Source organism: Telmatherina bonti (genome assembly GCF_933228915.1).
Source record: "Telmatherina bonti genome assembly, chromosome: 14".
Taxonomy (NCBI): Eukaryota; Metazoa; Chordata; class Actinopteri; order Atheriniformes; family Telmatherinidae; genus Telmatherina; species Telmatherina bonti.
Genome location: NC_136612.1, coordinates 31,294,168 through 31,314,924, shown reverse-complemented (window position 1 = coordinate 31,314,924; position 20,757 = coordinate 31,294,168). Strand labels below are relative to the sequence as shown.

The 20,757-nt window shown below is 41.0% G+C and overlaps 2 protein-coding genes across 2 annotated transcripts; one reads left to right on the top strand and one right to left on the bottom strand.

Moving 5' to 3' along the window:
• The first annotated feature begins 214 nt into the window (after window positions 1-214).
• akt1s1 (AKT1 substrate 1 (proline-rich)) lies at window positions 215-6,526 on the top strand. Its single transcript, XM_079252892.1, has 6 exons — window positions 215-347; window positions 1,407-2,141; window positions 2,234-2,498; window positions 2,575-2,658; window positions 2,734-2,906; window positions 4,259-6,526. The coding sequence occupies exons 2-6, from the start codon at window positions 1,749-1,751 to the stop codon at window positions 4,394-4,396; spliced, it is 1,053 nt and encodes a 350-aa protein (XP_079109018.1). The 5' UTR covers window positions 215-347; window positions 1,407-1,748; the 3' UTR covers window positions 4,397-6,526.
• A 440-nt stretch (window positions 6,527-6,966) lies between these two features.
• Window positions 6,967-17,467, bottom strand: LOC306765175 (tripartite motif-containing protein 16). The gene is made up of 5 exons (XM_079252552.1): window positions 17,410-17,467; window positions 12,111-12,137; window positions 11,313-11,375; window positions 9,837-9,976; window positions 6,967-7,403 (listed from the first exon to the last, which is right to left on the bottom strand). Exons 1-5 carry the CDS (start codon window positions 17,429-17,431, stop codon window positions 7,005-7,007), a joined length of 651 nt encoding a protein of 216 aa, XP_079108678.1. The 5' UTR covers window positions 17,432-17,467; the 3' UTR covers window positions 6,967-7,004.
• Window positions 17,468-20,757: the final 3,290 nt, after the last annotated feature.

Genomic DNA, 20,757 nt, shown 5'->3' with positions numbered 1-20,757 from the left:
AGTAATCCGTATATGGGAAAAAACAATCAAATAATTTGATTTGAATAAATATATTACAAATTCTCAGGGGTAAATATTTGATTATGTCATTTTATGAGGGATTTTATTAGTAAAAAGAAAGGAAATATTAAATTAATTCGACGTTGTTGCTGTTGCACTCGCCACGATGCTTATATGTTGAAACTCCTCACCGGAAACGCTGTTATTAGCACTCGCTAGCTTTCTGCTGCTGCTGGTGTCAAGCCAAGCTAGGGGAGAGAAACCGTGGGAGAGGGCAGAATACGTATGACTAGAAGAAAATTAAGCTCGATTAACACCTGGCAACGTGAAAGAAAGAAACTGAACAGGTATGTGAAGCTCTTCCATCTCTTTTCTGATCGATACAGCCGAGTTTCAGCCTTTGTTTAAGCCTGAAAATGGAGGTAAAAATGTGGATCCATCATGAGGAGGTTGAACACAACACTGAGCAAACAAGATAAACAACAACAGCTGCAGCTGCAGCAGCGGCCGTGCTGATAAGTCCATTGCATTCAGCTTTAAATGAAGTGGATGTGATTTTTTTTTAAGGCACGGATTTTCATGGATCAGCAGCAGAAAAGACTTAACTACAAAGCGCTAAGGTTGCTACAATTGTTAGCATTAGTTAGTGTTGTGCAGAGGAGGTGGGGGCTGCGTCCGTAATAACACAAGACTATGCGGTTTATATCTTCACCAATCCGAAAAGAAACTTGTGCAATCGATCCATAAGCATAACTTGCACAACAAAAAGCAATCAGTAAGAAGTTCTGGAGTTTTAAGCCTGATACAGTTGTGCTCATATGTATTCATGCCCTTTTTTTTTTTTTTTTTAATTAAAGAAAAGGCTGAATTTACAACAGTCACTCAAATAACTGGAGACTTTAAAAAAGGAACAATAACTAAAAATTTGCAAAAATATAATTTAGTCATATAAGACGCTGTTTTTTCATTTAAATGAGTTAAAGAAAGAAAAAACAAACAAACAAGTTGGTCCTGGACAAATTAGAGCACTTTTCTGTTGAACAGTGGGACAAAATACCTGTCAACAGGTGCAGAAGTCTGACTGAGAGGAACAGAAAACACCTGACTGGAGCAGAAACATGAAAGGATTGTTCAAATAATTACTATTAGTTTATGAGTGATGTAATATGTAATAAATTATCTTATTTGTTTGCTTTTTTTAAAAAATATTTCTATTGAACCGGAGTTAGAAAATGATGTAATGATTTTCATAAAATTTTTATTTATTATTACTTTAGTCAATTTCAGCTTATTTTACAGGCAGCTGTTTTTTTTTCCCCCTTCTTTAATGTAAGGGTATGAATAAATATGAGCACAACTGTAGCTAAGATGCTGTATTTTATTTGTTTATTTTTTATTTTTTCCAGGAATCACCAGCAACTTGGCAACATCTCTTCTCTCCCCTGGCTCTCCAGTGTGTAAGGACATCGCCCTAAATATCATACCTTAAAGTCACCTAGTGCCTCTGTACATGATAAGTTTATCATTTCCTCCCTGCATTTTCATCAGCGCTAAAACTATCTGCAAAGTACACCAGCAAGAAAGTAACAAGTCAGATACATCACATTTACCAAAGTCAGTACTTTATTAAGTTCCGTGCCCCATTTCTCACACTTTTGGGGTCTAATCCTCAAAATCCAGCCGTCATCAGCATTGCAGTAGTTCTCTCATCAGGACAGTGCAGGTGAGGTTTCTCTAAAAGCACCATAATGGCCTCCATAACCCAGACATCTGAACCTGAGATCCCAGACAACCACAAAGAGTGCTGGCTGGCGCTACTTTCTGCCGCAGAAACGTACTGCCAAAAGTCTGGCTGCGACCTGGCAATTCTCACAGCCTGTAAGAAGTTTCGCTCATCGACTGGAGACGGAGAAGGAGGGAAGAAACGGGAGGGCAGCGCTTCCTTTCCGAGGGAGGGGGACTTCTCCTATAATGTGTGGGGTCAGGGATTTCTGGCTGAATCGGCACGCCGCTACATGGATGACATCGGCGTGTTGCACTCCACCACCATGCTAACAGCTCAGAAGCATACACGCCAATCCAGGGAAGAGGGAGGCACCAAGCTGATGGTTGACTTGACCTCTGACCCTGAACACAGGGGGGTGAGTGGACGGTTTGTGCTGCAAGCCGCGCTGAGGCATCCATTCAGAAATCTCACGTGCAGAATGTGTTTGGTTCTTTGTCGATGTTGCAGAGCTTTACAGGCGATGGTGGCGTGGGCGGAGTCAGTCCCAACGGCAGGCTGTATTCCCAGAACTACCCGTCCATCTACAGCTCAGGGTCTGTGAGCGGGCAGGGTGGCGGCCAGAACGGTAACGGAGAGAGGGAGCGGGAGAGGAGTATTCTGGAGGCGGAGAGGGGCAGGCAAAGGTCTGGGATTGTGGATTTGGAAGAGGAGTGTGAGGATGAGGAAGAGGAGGACATGGATGAGAGACGACCGTATGGGAATGAAAGTGCAGGTGAGAAACAGACAATCTGAGCATGTTGTTGGTGATCCGCTGGAAGAAAACATGACATTATTTATATATTCTGCAGGTGTTTTCTCAATGGATGAGGACTCGCTTTCTCGGGACTGTGAGCCGTTCTTTGAGTCCGATGGGGAGGAAGAGAGCACCGATGGTAACCATTGTGTTTTGCTGTGTAACCAGATACATATTCCTGGATGAGATTCATTCCTTGTTCCATCTGCACCAGGCTCGTTAAGTGAAGACGCCCCGCCGCCGACGCGCAGCATGGCCATGGGACAACCTGCATTCTCGGCCCGCCACGCCCACCCTATGGCTCTGGCGCGCTCTCTGCCCGTATCGGTGCCTGTGTGGGGCTGCAAAGGCAACAGGGCTCAGGGAGACAGTAACAGCGGTGAACGGGTGAGCACGAGCGGCGAGGTGCTAGAAGTCGATGCTAACCTGCGACTCCGTTCAAACCCAGTTGAAAGGATCAGGTCAGAACGTGTCCAGTCAGATGCTGATCATCTGGACTGGTTGATATGGAATCACAACTGCCGAACATGAATATCTCTCCGGTTTCTTTCTTTCAACTGGTTTTTATGTCCTCTTAAAGTTAATGTTTCCCCGTTAGCGATGGCGACTTTATGACAACCAAGTGAAATGTGCGCCAGTGCGCCACCTGCTGACAAACCAGTGCTTCATTCAGCAGTAAACTGGCTTTTTCTTTTAAGAGTTAAGATTTCAGATTCAGCTCATGGCTTCAATAAAATCACACACATAAAACCAGACATTTCTATTTCTCTGAATGTTTTCATGCTTTTCAGGGAAATGTGGCCCAATATGAAACGTTTCCAGCATATTTATAAAATATCCCATATGACAAACCATGTATCTGTTGCTTAAGCTTTACTTTAGATATTCACATGTTGCTTCCCGTCATTCTTATCTTTTATCTGTAGAGTTAAATCATGACAATGTGTTTGATTTCCAGCTTCTACACATATTTACTGCTGGATCGCTCAATTTTAGCCGTCAATATTCTCATCAGTGAAGCTAGAAAAGCCAAACAAAGGTATCTACACAGGTTTAGCACAGCTTGTTTACTGTAACTGCATGAAAACAAGGGCATGGCTCGTCGTTTAGTAAATTTGTCCTGTTATGAAATCTTTTCAGGAGCTTTTTAAATAAGGTCTAAATATTCAGCGGTGAAAACGTAAAGATGAGACTTGAATCGGTTATGTAAGCAGGTACAAAGTCTGGAACATCGTCAAATAACACATGTACTGGTGTGCTGTTTATCTGGTCTGAATAATTACATGAAATGTTTCCGTTATGCATGTTTTTGTCTAGTAGAGATACTTAGAGAACACATCTAAACAAAAACATCCTTCTGAGTGAAGGAAAATAAAGCGTCTCCATTCGCTGAACTGAAAAACAGGAAGTCTTTTTATTTATTTATTTATTTTTATTTAAAGCCGCTGTTGTTTTTAGTCGTTTTTAGGCGTCAGTTGATCCCGACATATTTCATTCTGTCTAAAGACAAAGACGCCATTCAGTCCTCACGACTGATCCACCAGCTAACAGCCACAGCGGCTCCTTCTCTTCATGTGACCGTGAAAGTGTCTGAGGTCACGCCGTGCCAGGAACTTTTCACAATGTCAGACATGTTTATGTTTTTTTTTTTTTTTTTAACACACAGAGGAGGAAAATACAGAAAGCAAACCTTTTTATATCCATGTTTTCTCATCAGTCTTTGTTTGTTTTTGTCTCAGGTGGGCTGTGCTGACCTGGAGCACATTGCTGCCAGCATGAAAGCCCTGCTGGCCCCCGGAGCCACCGATGGGACGGAGATGTTCGGGGCGCTGCCGCGGCCCCGCCTCAACACAGGGGACTTCTCCCTCAAGCACTAAGGAGGATGGCGGGGAGAGAGAAAGGGATGGGAGGTCAGGGAGGAGTTGTGACGAGGTGAAACCTGGACTGTCTGGCAAATGTGACGCACAGTCTGTGAAACGGTGTAAAAGCTAGCACCTCCATTTATCTCTCACTAACCTAAATTAACAGCACATGCTTTCAGGAGTTAACGGCAGGAAAGAAATGTTATCAGACACTAATAACATTTTCAACACTACTACCCCTCAGTTTCCCCCTCCCCGACACATCTGGCGTTACCAGCTACGACACAAACCATAACACTACATATGGATCAGGTCTGCGGGTAGCAGTGCAGAGTGAAACCACTGCACCGAACACGGACTCTTCCCTTTTGGTCATGTTACCTAATGATGCATTCTGGGAAAACACATCCGCACCTGCTCTGTTGCTGGCTCTGCTGCTCCAGGCTCACATTCGGCAACATCTTTGGAGATTTTTTTCCAGAGATGAATAAAAATATTTATATTTCTTGTTAAATGGGACGTTAGTAAATTAGTTAAATAAAAAAAACAAAAAAAAAACAGAAACAGAACTCGGTACCTCTTAAAGCTCACTAACCAGTTGTTGAGTCTGTGCATTCACATTTTAAGGAGCTACATCCTGTCCACGCATGTACGTTTAAAATGAAAGATGTTTAGTTTTTTTTTTCTTTGTTAAAATAATGATAAATATCCTCCTTTTAGAAAACTGACACCCTTTCACCTCTCAAGTCCAAACATTCCCACTGTAATGCTGTCAAACGGTTGACATAAATGAAAGCTAATGACAAATAGCAGCATGAAGCTGCAGCAGGAAGTGGTACCAGACAGACATTTCTCTAAGTTCTACCTGCTTTCTGTAGACAAGTGAATAGAAAAGACAACAATAATAAGAAACATGAGAGAGAAGTTGAGAAAGCCTCAGAAATATCTGCCAAAAAGTTCACAACTAATAGGAGGCGATGATGAATAACATGAGAGGATGTTGATGCTCCACGGCAGCTGTAAATTTACCTTGAAACATCAGGTTATATAATGCTGCCTGTGTTGAATTAAACATCGCAGACGACGTATGAAATGGTGAGCTTTAGTCTTTAGATGTGATGTTTTAACTTTAACGCCAACATAAACTGTATTACATCAAAGCCCAGTGATCTGTCTGTAAATCCTTGAAACCATCTTCAGCAAAGGGGGGGGTGGTTCAGATCTATAATAATATAATAAGATCTATAAAAATATAATAGTCCTGAGATTGTTCTCAATAAAAACACTCAGTTGTAACTCAACTTCTAATGGTTTATACATTTCAGATCAACTTATTTCAGTATTTTGCTGAAGCTTGAATGTAAATGCATTTGATCATTTCTCCCATTTGGATGACAAAGCTCATGTAAAATTCCCAACAGGTGTAACAAAGCCAAGCTGCAGGCTTCTACATGCGAAGCTATCACCTGCATGAAGCAAAGACTTGCTACATATGGCATCATTTCTTATCCAAATAAGTATTTTTTTTACAAGTTTACATTTCAAACTTTGATTGTTAGGACCTTTACATAAACGTAAACCTCTTACCACCGCTTCATGTGTGTGTTGGAGAGAAACTTTACATCCAAACTGCCCATTAAAGGACTAAAAGCAGCAAGGAGAGTCCAGATTTAGCAAGCAGCAGAACTCCCATCACATACAGGGTAAGATGACCAACAGGTGCATTGCGCGCCCCCCCCCACTCACCCCACCAGGGTGTATTCCTCTGGATGAAAGGGGTAGAAACCAGAAAAATGGTAGATTTAACTCAAAGCTTGTTGCTTTTTGAAATGTGAGCAGAGAACACCAGCACCTCCTCATAACATGCCTGTTTTTAATTTTTGCCAATGAATGACTGACTGATAGAATGATTGTATATCAACAATGAGCTCTAGGGGATGGTATTCTGTTTTTTTTTTTTTTCCCCTTCCTTTTCCTCTGTTGTTGAAACGACTGAATGAATGGGAGCAAGAATCTGTGTGTGAGAGAGAAAGAGGGAGATGGAGTTAATGTGAAGGCAACACGTCCATCTCTGACATTTAAAAAGAAAAACAAATAAATGTTCCGTTAAGTACTTTTATGTTATAAATAAAGGAGCAACACCAAGAGGAAAGACTTGTTTCATTGTGTGAGATGTGTAACGATGCAGTCTTGTTACAAGCCTCTAGAGGGCGCCAGTGTACTGCATGAGGCGAATCAGTGCCGCATCACACATTAAATTATACACATTAGAATTTATTGACTACATTCAGCACATAAAAAAGATACAGACTAAAGTTATACAACCTTCCTAGGTAATTCAAAGTCGTACATGCAGTAAAAAGCCACTAAACTGCCTGTTTTTTTCAACCTAAAACAGACATTTACAGACACTCATTAGGCAAAACCGACATCTTTGGATATAATGTGACCTCAATAAGCATAATGGAGACAACGATGTCACAATAAACTTCACACCTCCTCCACTTGTTCCCCAAACTTCACAATCTCCTGACACCTTTTATTTCCAGATTTACAATAGCACTCTCTCCTCTTCTTCTTCCTCCTCCTCCTCCTCCCTACACGTTTTGATGCCTTTACTGAGTCACTGCTCCTTTTTCCGGAGAAGACAGAAGGAGTTTGTGCCAACCCAAAACCCGGGAAAAACTTTTTCCTCCAACTTGGCCTTGAACTTGTGAATCAGTCGCACCTCCTTCTCAGCTTCTCCCTCCACCAGGAGGAACTTAATGATGCCGGCGGGCTGGTCGACGTACACGCCCATGGTGGAGGTCAAGGGGAGCTGAATCTCCACGTTCTCGCTGTTGTGCCAGACCTGGTAGCAGGAGCCAGACCAGCCGGCGCCCCAGGAGCTGCTGTTCTCCCCGAGGCCGCAGGCCTGGCCCTTCCGGGGCGCGCTCCCGTACACGACCCCGATCACCACCCAGCCATCGTAGTCCACCTCCCAGTAGCCTCGGCAGCCCAGCAGGCCTTCCTTACTCAGAACCTGGAAGGAAAAGTGGTGCAGTGATGAATATTTGTGGAAGTGATCTGCACTGTGTGAACACAGAAGCCTCCGTGAAGGTGACATTTCAAGCGTAACATTTATAGTTATTTATAAGCACATTAATCATTTTGAAAGATCGGGACTTTTGTGTTTCCTTAAGCTTGTTACAAACTGCAAGAAGCGAGTTCTTTTTTCTTGTTCTCAAAGTCACACAAATAAAATGCCTTCATTTTGGATTCATAGACGTGGTTGGGGACATCCTGTGACATATTCTCAACATGTCGGCCGAGCAGAACTTTCTTCTCATGAGGCTCCCACAGGTTATGTGTGAGTGGTTAACGTGGAAAAGCATGAAGTGGAGTAATGTTGCTTCCACATTTCTGCTGATCCCAGGTGGAAGGAATAGTTTGAAGGATCCGCTGATTGAGGCGGTAAGAAAGTACCAAAATGTTTACAACATGTAGCTTTTAAAACTGCCACATCCACAACGCTGCACTGTCCTGGAGGAAGTTTCCTGTTAAAAATGAAATAACCAAGTTAGTTGTTCGCTGCAGACAAAACACCAACAAGCTTTTATATTTGCATGCAATGTATAATTTATGCCACTAGATGTCACTGCATCTTATTCTAGAGGTTTTTAATGCAGAATGTGAATGAATTTATACTCCAGCTTCTAAAATGGTTCATTTTGCAGTGTCAGATTAAAATGTAGATACATATAAGTAAATAAAGATCTCACAGAATCACATTATATAAATTTGTTTTATATAAATTGAAAAGAAAATAATTGGCTTTGGTCCCATTTTTCACAAGCTGAACTCAAAGATCTCAGACTTTTTCGATGTACACAAAAGGCCTTTTTTCCCTCACAAATATGGCTTACAAATCTGTCTGAATTTGTCTGAGTTAGCACTTTTCCTTTTTTTTCCAAGACAATCCACCCACCTCACCGGTGTGACATATCAGCTTATTGATCAGAAATGATTATTGCACAAGTCGGCTGTATGCTGAACCCAATAAAAGAGCAGGCTCAGATCTTTGCAGATTTCTGAGCAGATTAGATGACGATCTTTACAATAATAATCATTATGATAAAAACTTTATTTTACTGAAACAAAAATATTACAAAGCACTGTTCATAGACAAGAGAAAAGAACAACAATAGACAAGGTCTTGCGCAGAATTAACTTGAATAAAAAACAAAGTAAAAAATGCGATAAGGTAACAGTCAGATCCAGCTGGCCGTTTTTTTGTCCTCCAGTACTGTAAAAGCAATCATAACAAAGTGGTGTCTGTTCAGCATCTCACCCAACAAAGTTAGGAGAGTCGACGGCAGGATATGTTCTGTTTGTTAAAAACTGGGTTCAGAGCCAGTTAAGAGGAGCTTTCTTTGTGGTCTGAAGGCGGATACCAGGTCAATTAATCTGTGGTATGTCACAGCAAGGCCATCCGAGGTTTTAAAGTAGTACAAGCAAAATGAGCCACAGTAATCACTAACTAGAAAAACACTTGGAGACTGCAAACCTCCACCAAGGCCTTCAAAAACTTCCTGGATCCAAACGGTGATCCGGATCACCACCAAAATTTAATCAGTTCCTTTTTTTTTCCACATTTCCAACAAGTCCTGAAAATGTCATGAAAATCCGTCCAGAACTTTTTGAGTTATGTTGCACACAGACAGACAAACAAACATTTAAACGCCGGCAAAAACATAAGCTCCATGGCGGAGGAAATGAGTCTTTCTGCAGGGTTTGGAATTAATTTGAGGTGATGAAGAAGTCCTGACTAAAACCTGAGTATGCTGATTTATAGTAGACTCGGTGTGAAAAGACAAAACATGCAGGATCTCCTAAAACTCAGCAATTAAAGAAAATAAACAAACAAACCACATGTGTGACCTGGGTATCAAATCTAGGATAGAATCTAGATGTAAATCACAGAGTTATCCTGTGACAAACATGCAAAAACCTTGTTTTATGTCAGCAGGGCTGAAGAGACAAGTGATTTTACATGAGATCGTATTTTACTGGTCTAATGAGAACAGCTTATTGTTTGAGAGCTTTCCTCAGCTTTTAAAGCCCTGAACTCATCGTTTATGCTTCACATTTTGGAGTTTTGAGTGAAAATCTTGAACACTTTAAAAGGAGATATTAAATGAGTCTTTTCTTCTTTTCTCTGCCACTGATTGTCTTATAATGCTTTAGATTCATCCATTTCTGGAATAAAGAGGATTTGGGGAACCTGAAAAGCCATTTCCACATCAAGCAGCTGTGACAGTAAACGGTCAAGTTTAGCTGTTTTATTTATATAAATGCATAACTAGAAGGTTGCTGTTAGTATTAAACTAATTGTGACACAACCAATCAAGCCAGTTTGGGTCTTTTCTCAGCTTTTCAGCTGTAGGTGTGTTTACTGCTGCAGCTTCAGGCCTACCTGAGGTGAGTCCTCGTACCTCTCAGGCCTGTTGGGATACGGGCAAACTGCGTCGGATGTACGGGCCACCTTGGAGCCGCCCTCAGAAATCCACAGCAGCTTCTGTGCAGTCTTATCATCCAGGGAGACTGGGAACCAGTCTGAGGTCGTTGTGAGGAGAAACACATGCAGAAAACAGCAGATTGAGCAAACGTTGTCCTACAAACACGACTGGCTGAAGATCTCAGACAAATAAGACAAGAAACACACAAGTGCATCTTTTCATGGGAAATAAGCTAAATTCTGCAGAGGTGAGTTTAGAAAGTCAAGTTTATCCTCGTCCTCTCTGTAGTCTAACTTTGTAAACTGACTCAATGAAACAGTGAAAATGTTTTAAACAAAGCGCCCTGTCATGTGGAAATGAATTAATGCTAACAGTTCCTCTCTGTGTTGAGGCACGGCTGTGCTGGGATTTCTCCTTTTCCTCAGACATTACAGAACATTTTAATCCTCTCTGCTAAAAACAACAACAACAACAAGAAGGAGTGACATAACTGATACTGCATGAAGCAAAAGTTAAACACGTTTCGGACTGTAAACAACTCAGTCTATCACAGGATGCTGGAAAATAAAGGGACTAACTTGAGAATCTGCAACCTTTATGTGGAATTTCAGGCTTTCAGACACAGAAGTTTTTATTTAACAAAGATGCTGACTTTAGCTGTTTCAACCTACAGAGAGATGCATTTTTTCCCCTTTCTTTTAAGCCTTAAAGTCATGACTTTATATTTAAAAGCATTCTTTTTTTATCCTTTGACTATAAATTAAAACATCATTCAACACCAAAAACGTCAAAAAATGTCAAAAACAAAACGCCTCTATATCCTAATTCAGATCTTCAAACTTTAAAAGAAAACAAAACAAAAACAAAAGCAACAGATCTACAATCAGTCCAGACCAGAGGTCTCTAACTGTCCTACAGGTTTTATTTGTTTCCACGTTTCAACACAGCCGACTTAAATCAACGAGTCATTGTACAGAACTGGAAAACAAGCTGAAGGATCCACTTTATTTGAATCAAGTGTTTTGGAGCCAGAAGCATCTAAAACCTGCAGCAACATTCATCAGAGTTGAGGATCCCTTGTCTAGATGCTTTTTCTTTGCTCCAAAAATTAATTCAACTTATTGTTTGTTATGTATGATTTCGTAATTTTTCTAAGCATGATCTCTATGCAAGCTTTGCAGGCTGCTGTAGTCAGTGTGATGGAGTTGTTACATAACTACATGCAATAAAGTCGAGTTATTTATAAAAGTGAATTACATATTGTAAAAATATAATTTCTAACTTTTTGTTTCTACTGAGGTTGTTTTTTTTTTTTTTTACTAGTCTTTATTTTATTGTCCTTTCATGACTTGTAGCATGGTTATGAAAAGCAGGCTTGCAGCTGCGGATGTCAGATGTAGCTAAGAGCGCCTAAATGCCTTAAACAGCCTTACATTTCATGAAGTCAGCCCTGGTGGTCGGTTCAGGGATATTTGGCTCATAAGCTGGCAGCTTTTCTGCAAACAGAAGGAAAATTGCATCAAACTTTATCAAGAGTGCATTATAAGAATTTCAAATGAATGCAGTGCTTAGTGCTCAGTTCAGGGGTCACAGACTTCAGGTCCTCCGGGGTGACCATCCTGCAGGCTTCATTGGATTTAAATCAATGGCTCATTAACAGGCTGGTGTAGAAGTTGACCACATGCTGTAGACCAGTGGTTCCCAATCTTCCCTGAAAACTGCATTCATGCAAAAAGCTGTGGACCCCCCCCGCCGCCCACATGTCGAACCTGAGCCTGGTTTCATGCTTTCATTAGCTGCTTCTCACCATAAATGACTCTTCAGGCTGACATCTTTCTTTTTATAAAACCAAAGTTAAGGTATTTACCAACATATAGCCTCACTTTTTCTTTTTTTTTTCAGAATAAGGACAAATCATCTGCAGTGTGACACTTATCAGACATGTCTCTGGAATGAAACGAAGCAAAATGAATGTTTCTAGACTTCCATGTGAAAGAAACACACAAGCTCAACTGAAATCATCTAAGTCACACTGGCTCTAAACAGTGGAAACCTCAGGGGGGCCCGATGTGCTCTTTGCAGGACCCCATGTTGGAAACCACTGCGCTAGAAGGAACATGTCATTCTAATCAGGTGTGTTTCAGCAGAGAGACATCTAAACCCCGCAGGATGGTTGCACCCTGTGACCCCTGGCTGAGATGATCTCATTCTTTGCCATCTTTGGCCTTTACCTTCTTGAGCGTTGCTGCTTTTTCTTCCTGGAAAAGACAAAAAAGAAAATATCATTTCACTGGCATCTACCTCGGACATGGTGGATAGATTCACATCCTCTCCTCGGGTTCTTCTTACATCAGCTTATGGAACAGAAAAAACCCTGAAATGCACAGCAGTCAGGGTGGCACTGCTAGTTCCGCTGAACCTTTTCATCTTCCTCTGTAGGCGCCTCGTTCATCAAAGCTGCTGCCAGGGCCACTCATCTGCAGTAAATCACCTGCTGCTCTCAACATACTGTAGATCACAGACTGAGCGTGCATGTGTGCAATGTCAGCTCAGCCCTGATTCATGGAGCGCCTTCCACGCTTCATGTTTCAGCAGAAGACATCCGGAGGCCCAAGCTCGCATTTGTTAAGAACATACACTGCGGCACTGACAGCAGGGGTCTCATTCTGAGAATACACTTTCTATACGATGCTTCTGCTTCACACAGCCGCTTGACAGCTTGTGTGTCTTGTTGTGGGCTGGTGTGTGTGTGATCTGCTCATTTGTTCCTCCTCCAATGTGAGTCACAGTGTTTTCTGATTTTCAGAGAAAGCTGTGATCCCATACGGGTCATCATCTGTGTGTGTGTGGGTCACTCCTGCTCGAGTTACCACCGCTCCCATTTCACGCAGACTACCACTCCCTCATCATTCTTGCTCATCTATCAGACCGTTACATCACTGGAATTATCTTCCTGCTTTATATCAGGAGGCTTCAAACTGTGCTGTGAGGTAAATGCATCAGCAGACACATGAACAGACCTCCTCTCTCATATTTAGTCATAGTTATCTTTACAAATTGTATTTTTGTGCTAAAAGAAACCTTTTTTTTTTCTTATTTCCAGAATATTTACTAACTCAGGCCATCAAAACGCATCACTGGTGGTTTTCACAGAGAATTGTACCATTGCTTTGGACAGAACAGACATTTATTCTACATGTTTCTACTGTTTATTACTCCAAACATCTTTATCTTATAGTGAACATTATTTATGGTGTTTAGACTGAAATATTCCTGCTGAGGAAACATATGTTTAAAAGTATTAAGTATCTCAACTGAATTTATAAATTACTTTCATGAAAGGCGATATTTTGTTTTACACCTTAAAAACAAAAACAAATAAGATCTAAATATACAATATGATCATCTCAAACAGTGTTTAGTCTTAGTTTGATCATTTAAAGTGGTGCTTTTAAAGACATTGATCCAAAATGCTGTGAGATCGGTAAAACCTGTGAGTAGAACACATTAAAGAGATAAATAATAAACTAAAATTGACCAAAAAGAGTTTAAGAAGTCAGAGTTTGGCAGAGTTATACAAGTTAAATATATTGTGTGGTTGATCAAGGTATCAGTGATCAGAGTATTTAACCATGACTCCTGCTGACATCGCCCAAAACTGTATTTTCCAACTAACGTGTTACATACATAGAAACCATTTTCCCAACTGCAATAGACAGCTGAGTAAATATTGTGTCATAATATGATATACATGTCAAAATGCACCATGCAAAATAAGAAAACTACCTCACATGTGAAACAATAAACTTCATCCTTCTTTAACTGGCTTTGATGATTCTTTAACAGAGAAATCAGTTCACGGCTCCTGATCCAGTCAGATGTGTTGTCACTTATCATTTCATTTTCTCCACCACCAACAGCGCCTCTCATGCCCTGTCAGGTTAAATCTTCAGCTGACTCAGACTGTTTTCATCGTTTTATGTCACGTTTTTATGTCCACTTCTTCTTTTCGTTGATCCCTCTGCATGCCTGACAAATGACCCTTTTGGGACGAATGAACTTATTTAATGGAATTACATGACATTGATCATTTCTGGCTGTTGGAAATAATTCATTTTAAACTAATTAGAACTGATAAATCTGAGTATATTTGAAGATAGTTTTAGAAAAAGGACAAAGTGCAGCTGTTGCTCCCATTGGGCTTGTCTCTCTAAACGCCACAGCAAATCACACACGTTTAATGCCAGATGCCCTTCCTGATGCAACTTTCTGAATTCATCTGGGCTTGGGACCGGCCCTCAGAGAACATCTGCGTCCCCCTCAGGGCTGCAGCAGCGTAAGGGAGCAGCAGTCGAACCGCAGACTGTCTGGTCACAAGACAAGCGGCTCTGCCACTTAATCTACCGCCAACCCTCTACTCATGATAAATATCATTATAGTTATGCATACAGTGTTTTGGTGTTTATTCTTTAACATTTATACCATTAATATGCTGTCTTGGGGGTGTCTTGCAAATGTTTTTTAGACAAAACTGTAGAAACAAGCATCTCCAAAGAATGCAATGAAAGCCTCCTTAAAAAGAAAACATGACTGCTGATGTGTGATCCCAGCATTGCAGGCTTCATGCCTGAGGAGGGTCTGGCAGAGGAAATATAACCTTTCCAGTCTGCACGACCCTCAGCTGGAGAGGAGGCCTGCAGAAGGACAACCCGGAGGACAAACGGAGGTTCTGCTGTAACATCTGCAAACATAAGTTGTAATTAAAGGTGAACAGTTTTTCACTGAGTGGAGTGTTTAATAAACTTGCTGTTTAACTGTGATGAATAGTTGATAACGGACCGAGCTCAGCCCAGACCTGAACCTGCTTATTATTTATACTGATCACTACTTCTAAGTGCAAAATGAAGTGTTCATACATTATTACATGATGCACATAGTGTTAAAGAGCAGATGGGGTGTGAAGGAAAGATTTGGCCAGATGAGGAGGGATAGAATGAAGGCTGCGATGCCGTCATTGGAAAATGTGGGAGTGGACAGCTGTTGTTGACAGATCACTTCATCTGTCTTACCTTCCCTCCCTCTCTGTCTGCTTCATAAAGCAATGTGACACTAAAAAAAAAACAAACGAGGTTAATTTTGTTTAAATGACATGACAGGTTAGAAAACGGCTGTAATTAAACCCATCCAGAGATCAGTAAGACGCGGTGAACACCTCGGGTAAACTTGCAGTGAGACATCTAGCCGACGGCCAACTGGAAATATACAAGATGTCTGTGGCTTCTGTGTGGAAGTTCAGCCTCTGTAGATGGCTGTCCATGCCCAGCTGGTTCAACAGGAAAGCCCCGCGGGGATAAACAAATACTCAGAAAGACTGATGACTTGACATTGCAAGCAATAGAGACATGGAGGACGCAGAGCGGCTGAAAGATTGAGATGTGAGGCATAAAAATATTTAAGGGCAGCCGGCCTATAAAAAAAGACAGCTCATGAATCAAGTTGGGAATAATGGATGACTATCTGGATGGAGCTATTTCTCAGGAGGAGTCTGAGCCAAGAGCTCAGCAGGATCGGAGAATAACTTTCAGTTTTTTGGAAGCAACAGTTAGTGTGAGACTGTTTCTGTCATTTAGTGGTCAAGTTAATCATTTCATCCATTTAAAACATCCTTCACACATATAGTTTGAGGAAAAAACAACATTCTCTCTAAACATTGTTTCATTTTCTGGCACAAATTTGCCTTAAATCTGAATCTTTTTGCTTCCTTGATGAGCTCACATCATGTGCTGTTGCCTGTTCTTGCAAAACATAATTATTATTATGAGTAAGAAGTATATTACAAAGTCTCTGAATAATACTGTTTTTCTGTGCATTGAGGACCCACAGCCCAAATGAATATAAACAATTTATTCTAATAAATCAGGTTGGATAGAAACATCATTTGTAATAACAAAATAATTCCTTCTTATGGATCTTTATCATTACATTTCAACTTCAAAGGAGCGAACAGCTCAGCAAAGTCCTGCTGAAAGGTCAGCTGTGGATCCCCAAGCGCTTCATGTGAACTGTTTGTTTTGGACGCTCATGAGGCGGACTTTTTCCCTTCCCAGATTCCCCTCTCAGTGGGAAAGGGCGACATTATCTGTGCAGATCAGGTTCAAAACATCCCACTGAGACAGCAAGATCCGCAGACCAGAGGGAGGAGGCCGATCCAGGCTCATCCCTCTGACTCCTGTCAAGTGTCGGGTCTTCCTGGCTGGAAGCCCAGCAAACGATGAGTGCACACGAGTGATGAAGATGGTATAAACGGGGGAAAAATCGATGAAGGACTCTGGGAAAATTCAAGGGTTAATGCAAGCAGAAAGCAGGCTGCTGTGGGCTTCCACAGCAAGTTTCCAAATCTAATTTTTCAATCTCGTTTTGTGTATTTTTACACATCAACAATCAGTTGATCACATTAGTTCATTAGATTTGCCTCATTCTCCATACATTATTTAATTCACGGAAGCCAGCGAACAGGCTTGCGTGGATTAAATGGGTGATAAAGTAAACTTTTGATGTCATCAATGAGTGACATCAACACAGAGAGGCCTGAGGTGCTCTCTTAGATCATGCACAATCAGACAGCCATAAATAACACCAACAGGAGCTTTAACATTTTGGTACTTGAATTACTGAGCAGCATTTCACCCTTCATTACCGTGGAAGCCAGCAGAGGGATTAGTTGCAAGTGAGGATGGTGGTGGCTTGCTTTAGGTAACCTGTTCTGCATGGATTAGAAATATCCTAAAAAAGAAGCAAAATACCTTAATAGTAAATATCTACCTGTAAGAGAAGCAATGCATGCCACACAGGCGACATGAATCGCATCCAAAAAGGACAGAAAGGCCGGAGACAAACAGCAACGTGAGCTCTGAAACTGAAGCTGTGACACCGACACTGTCGGCGAGATTCTCATTCATGCACTTTGTTGACATGATTAATAGGCCGGAGAAAACTGGCAGAATCCAAGGTGAGTAAAGCTGTTTGGCTCAGAGCTGACTTACAGGGACGGCCAGCACGAGGACACTTAATAACACCAAATAAACAACATTGGAAGCACATAATAAACTGGTAATAAAACACTGTGACAAGCAGTAAATCAGTGTTTACCTGCTGCAGAGAGTGACACTTTAACGTGAGCGAGACACAGACATCTCTGAGATCAATGTTGAGTGAATGACTACTGGTGCAACCTGATGATCTGAGACTGGGGTCAGCTGCACAGACGCCATTGCACGGCAAGAATGAAGGGAAAAGAAAATGACCCCACTTTTCGGATGTACAAAAAAAAAAAAAGATGCCATGTAGTGTTGAGCCATCAAAAGATCAATGACATCCCACATTCTGACCACCATGTTTAATGTTGAACTTAATAAGAGAACAGTAACTGGATTTTCCATACCTTTCCATACCTCTGACACCTTGCAGACATGCTATAATGTTCCTCACAGGCACCGGTAGAGACTGGTGATGATGACGATGCTTTCTTACCTACTTTCTTGGGCTCCGGCATGGTTCTATTGGTGCTCACGGTGCTGGTTGGCGTCAAACAGGATGCTCCTGTGATTATGCGCTGTAGTCTCTGGAAGGTCACTTTTATTAATTTCCAATGAGTAAGGGTGGGGACGGAGGGTGTCGAAATGAGCGGGGAGGAGGGAACAAATGCAGGTTTTGGTTAGGTCTGGAGGAACGCTTACCCCAATGGATGATCCTGTCATATGAAGCTCATGATCCCTTCTCAGAATCAGATTTATGGAGACAGTAGCCAGTATGTCCAAACTGTGCATGTGCATTTGCATACACATGGACCTGGCACGTGCACGGGGTACACCCCAGATCATACAGGATGTTCATATAAAATGAAAAGAGGTTTTTGTTTTCTGGGTGTGTTTTGGATTCATGACAACCCCGCAGTTCTGAGAACTTTGAATAAATGGTCGCTAATTTTTAAACCCTGACACAAGTCCGAGGTGTTATTTTCTGTAAGGACAGTGTGATCCCTCAGTATGTCACACCGCAGCCAGATTCTCACAGGGGAGCTGTCATCAACCTGGGGTCCCATCCATCAGCAGCTGCTGGTGGTGGAAAGAACTGGGGGCAAAGTGTACCAAACTGCTTGTGCAGGGATTTATGCTTGTTACTAGGATGTTATCAGATGTTGCCAGTGTTACTGTTCAGCTGTGTGAAGCAAACACCATGAACTGGACTTAGCAATGGCTGCTTCCAAGTTGTTGGAAAGTATTTTTATTTGAATGTATTATAAAATAATATATAATCCTAATTACATATGTAAATCTTCTATAAAATATAGCTGTATCATTTTGTTTTCCTATTTATCGCAAAGGAAAACTTGTGCAATTACATTATGTCCAATTATATATATTTATTTATTCTCCAATGAGTGGAAACTTATTAGATGACTCACTAACATATTACACTATTATTATTATTATTATTATTATTATTATTATTATTATTTACAGAAATACCATCCTCATTCATAAATATGCAAGAAAAAAAGCTTGTATGGGTGTCCACTATATGACACCATGCATGAAAGGGTCTCACCACGCTCATTCGTGAATGAAAGAAATAAAAGTAACACACTGTGTTGCAACTGTAGAAATTATTCCTGAATGACAAAGTAAAGAGAAAAGAGCAGTGGCTTATTTTGCAGAGAGCTATGCTGATAATCACCTCCAACTGGCTGCTCTCCGGTTTCTCTCTACACCTTAGAGTTTTACAAACTTACAAAACAGATACCAACAGACGGGCTCCTGGTGAACATGATGGAGGTACTCAGCTGGTAAGCAGCAAAAATGTTTAAAAACTTCAGCTTCTTTTGTAATCAGTGTTTCAGAGCAGAGCAACGACTCATGACCTGGTAAAAGCCGCATTTCTCTGTGGGGCAACAAACAGAAAACATGCTGACACTATTACTGCTTTGAATTTGGTGCAAAAATGACTGAAACAGAAATCTTCAATCAGAAATAAACAGATATTTTAGGTCTGCGTTGCTTTAATAAAGAAATCCACAAAGCATTTGAATGAATTTTCAAAAAATGTATTGTTTAATGGAGAAGAACAATGCTTCTCTTTGTATTAGTCTTCTTTTCTTTCATGAACTAAATATATTGCAAGGTTTGCACACAGTTACTCTGTGATACGATAGCGGCTCTGGCTTGAAAATCAAATCCAAACTATCATGAAAATGAAGACATCAAGTCTTAAAGAGTTTCTGGAGTTCACTAACCTGTAAAACACTTGTCTAATGAGGCGACTGTATGATGCAATACTGCATTAGTTAAATTAAATTAAACTATTACAACTGTAAAGATCAAAATAAATGTGAATATAGCTGAGTATGTGGGAATATATGTAAACATTACCAGTGAAATAAACATCAGAGTGCAGCAGTGCACTCAGACAACACAGAGAGCGGCCCTGTATTACCCTGCAGAACATTAGCGTCTCTTAATATTGAATTATAGCGTTAGGCTAATCATGTCGGGCTCTAAACACTTTCTCTTGGCTCATGATTGTTGCATCTTAATTGGAAATAGCTGCCTGTCATGAGAAAGTATCTCAGTGTTATTAGAGGAAGCATTTTAATTAATTGTAACTGGCCGTTTAGCGCCGACTGGCAGCTATACGACCACAAACACTGGTGTGAGGCATGAAAACAAATTTCAACACCTGCTGCTTACTGCTGTCAGTGACTGGGCTTAAATGGTATTGTACCATGACCTTTGGACACATTTATGGTTGCTATATTATACACCCAAAGATCACTCTGTAATATTCCAGAGTCCATTACTACCCAGCTTGGCTGTTAACTGCCTGCTCATGTTACTTCATTACATGCTAACGCGATGGGGCAATGGTGCAAGGTAGAGCTTGATTGGGCGCAGTGGTTACAATATGTGCAAGGGTGTAATCTGCAAAGGCCTGCTGAGATGCTTTTCGGGACCTGTCAAGACGTTCCCTTGAAGTTTACTGAGCTTTCCTTTGACTGGCAGGGCAGCTGCTTCTTCCTTCTCACTTGTCTCTCGAAGGAGAGTTTTCGTTCCACAGAGGTTGAAGGGTAGAGTTTGTAAGGCTATGATGGCCGAAAAACTGGTCTGTTACAGCATTAAGATTATAAAAAAAAAAAAAAAAAATCATGTGTTTATTTATGTATATTTAGAGCATAAACACTTAAACATTTAGTTTAAATAAAAATCCTCGCATTTGAATTGATATAAATATGGAAAGTGTAACTGTGAAGAGTTTTCTCACTATCTAACCATTTTATTTGGAACTTGTACGCTTAGCTTTTTAACCCTAACAACTCATGGCTGAGAGAATCATGAGCAGAACGTAAGTTTAAAGTGGGAATGTCATGGGGTCCTCTGCTGTTCCCAATGAGATGGCGCAGTTGTGATTTCGTTTGAGGTGTTTTTATTCGTTCCTGGTCAATCCACCAACGTGCAGCAATATATACAGTGACCAATATGTACAATATGTACAACTATTTACACCGATTCCAATAGTAAACCTCTCCAGCTCCAAAACACACTGACTTGCTACGCTCCCATGTGGACTCCTCACTCTCGACCCTGACAACTCCAAAATGCGCGTCTTATGAATACCAAGCCCCGCCCACCAGGAACTCTCTAACTACCACAAAGAACAAGTTTCTCCTAATTCCCCACATTAATACATACACAACACACCAAAATTTAGACACATTTGTAAACCCCGTACTTTTCTCACATTTGAAACATACAGAACACAATATTTTGGCGCCTTGCCACTTTCAATGGGGCACTGGATGGTGACGTCAATTCAGTTCAGTTC

What these genes read in the sequence shown, in the direction of transcription:
- akt1s1 (XM_079252892.1), top strand. Translation starts at nt 1,749, where the DNA reads ATGGCCTCCATAACCCAGACATCTGAACCTGAGATCCCAGACAACCAC. An exon ending in CTGACCCTGAACACAGGGGG is followed by an intron (nt 2,142 to 2,233) that starts GTGAGTGGACGG and finishes TCGATGTTGCAG; the next exon opens with AGCTTTACAGGCGATGGTGG. An exon ending in GTATGGGAATGAAAGTGCAG is followed by an intron (nt 2,499 to 2,574) that starts GTGAGAAACAGA and finishes TATATTCTGCAG; the next exon opens with GTGTTTTCTCAATGGATGAG.
- LOC306765175 (XM_079252552.1), bottom strand. Translation starts at nt 17,431, where the DNA reads ATGCCGGAGCCCAAGAAAGTAG. An exon ending in AAGCAGCAACGCTCAAGAAG is followed by an intron (nt 11,376 to 12,110) that starts GTAAAGGCCAAA and finishes TTCTGTTTGCAG; the next exon opens with AAAAGCTGCCAGCTTATGAG. An exon ending in CAGGGCTGACTTCATGAAAT is followed by an intron (nt 9,977 to 11,312) that starts GTAAGGCTGTTT and finishes CAACGACCTCAG; the next exon opens with ACTGGTTCCCAGTCTCCCTG.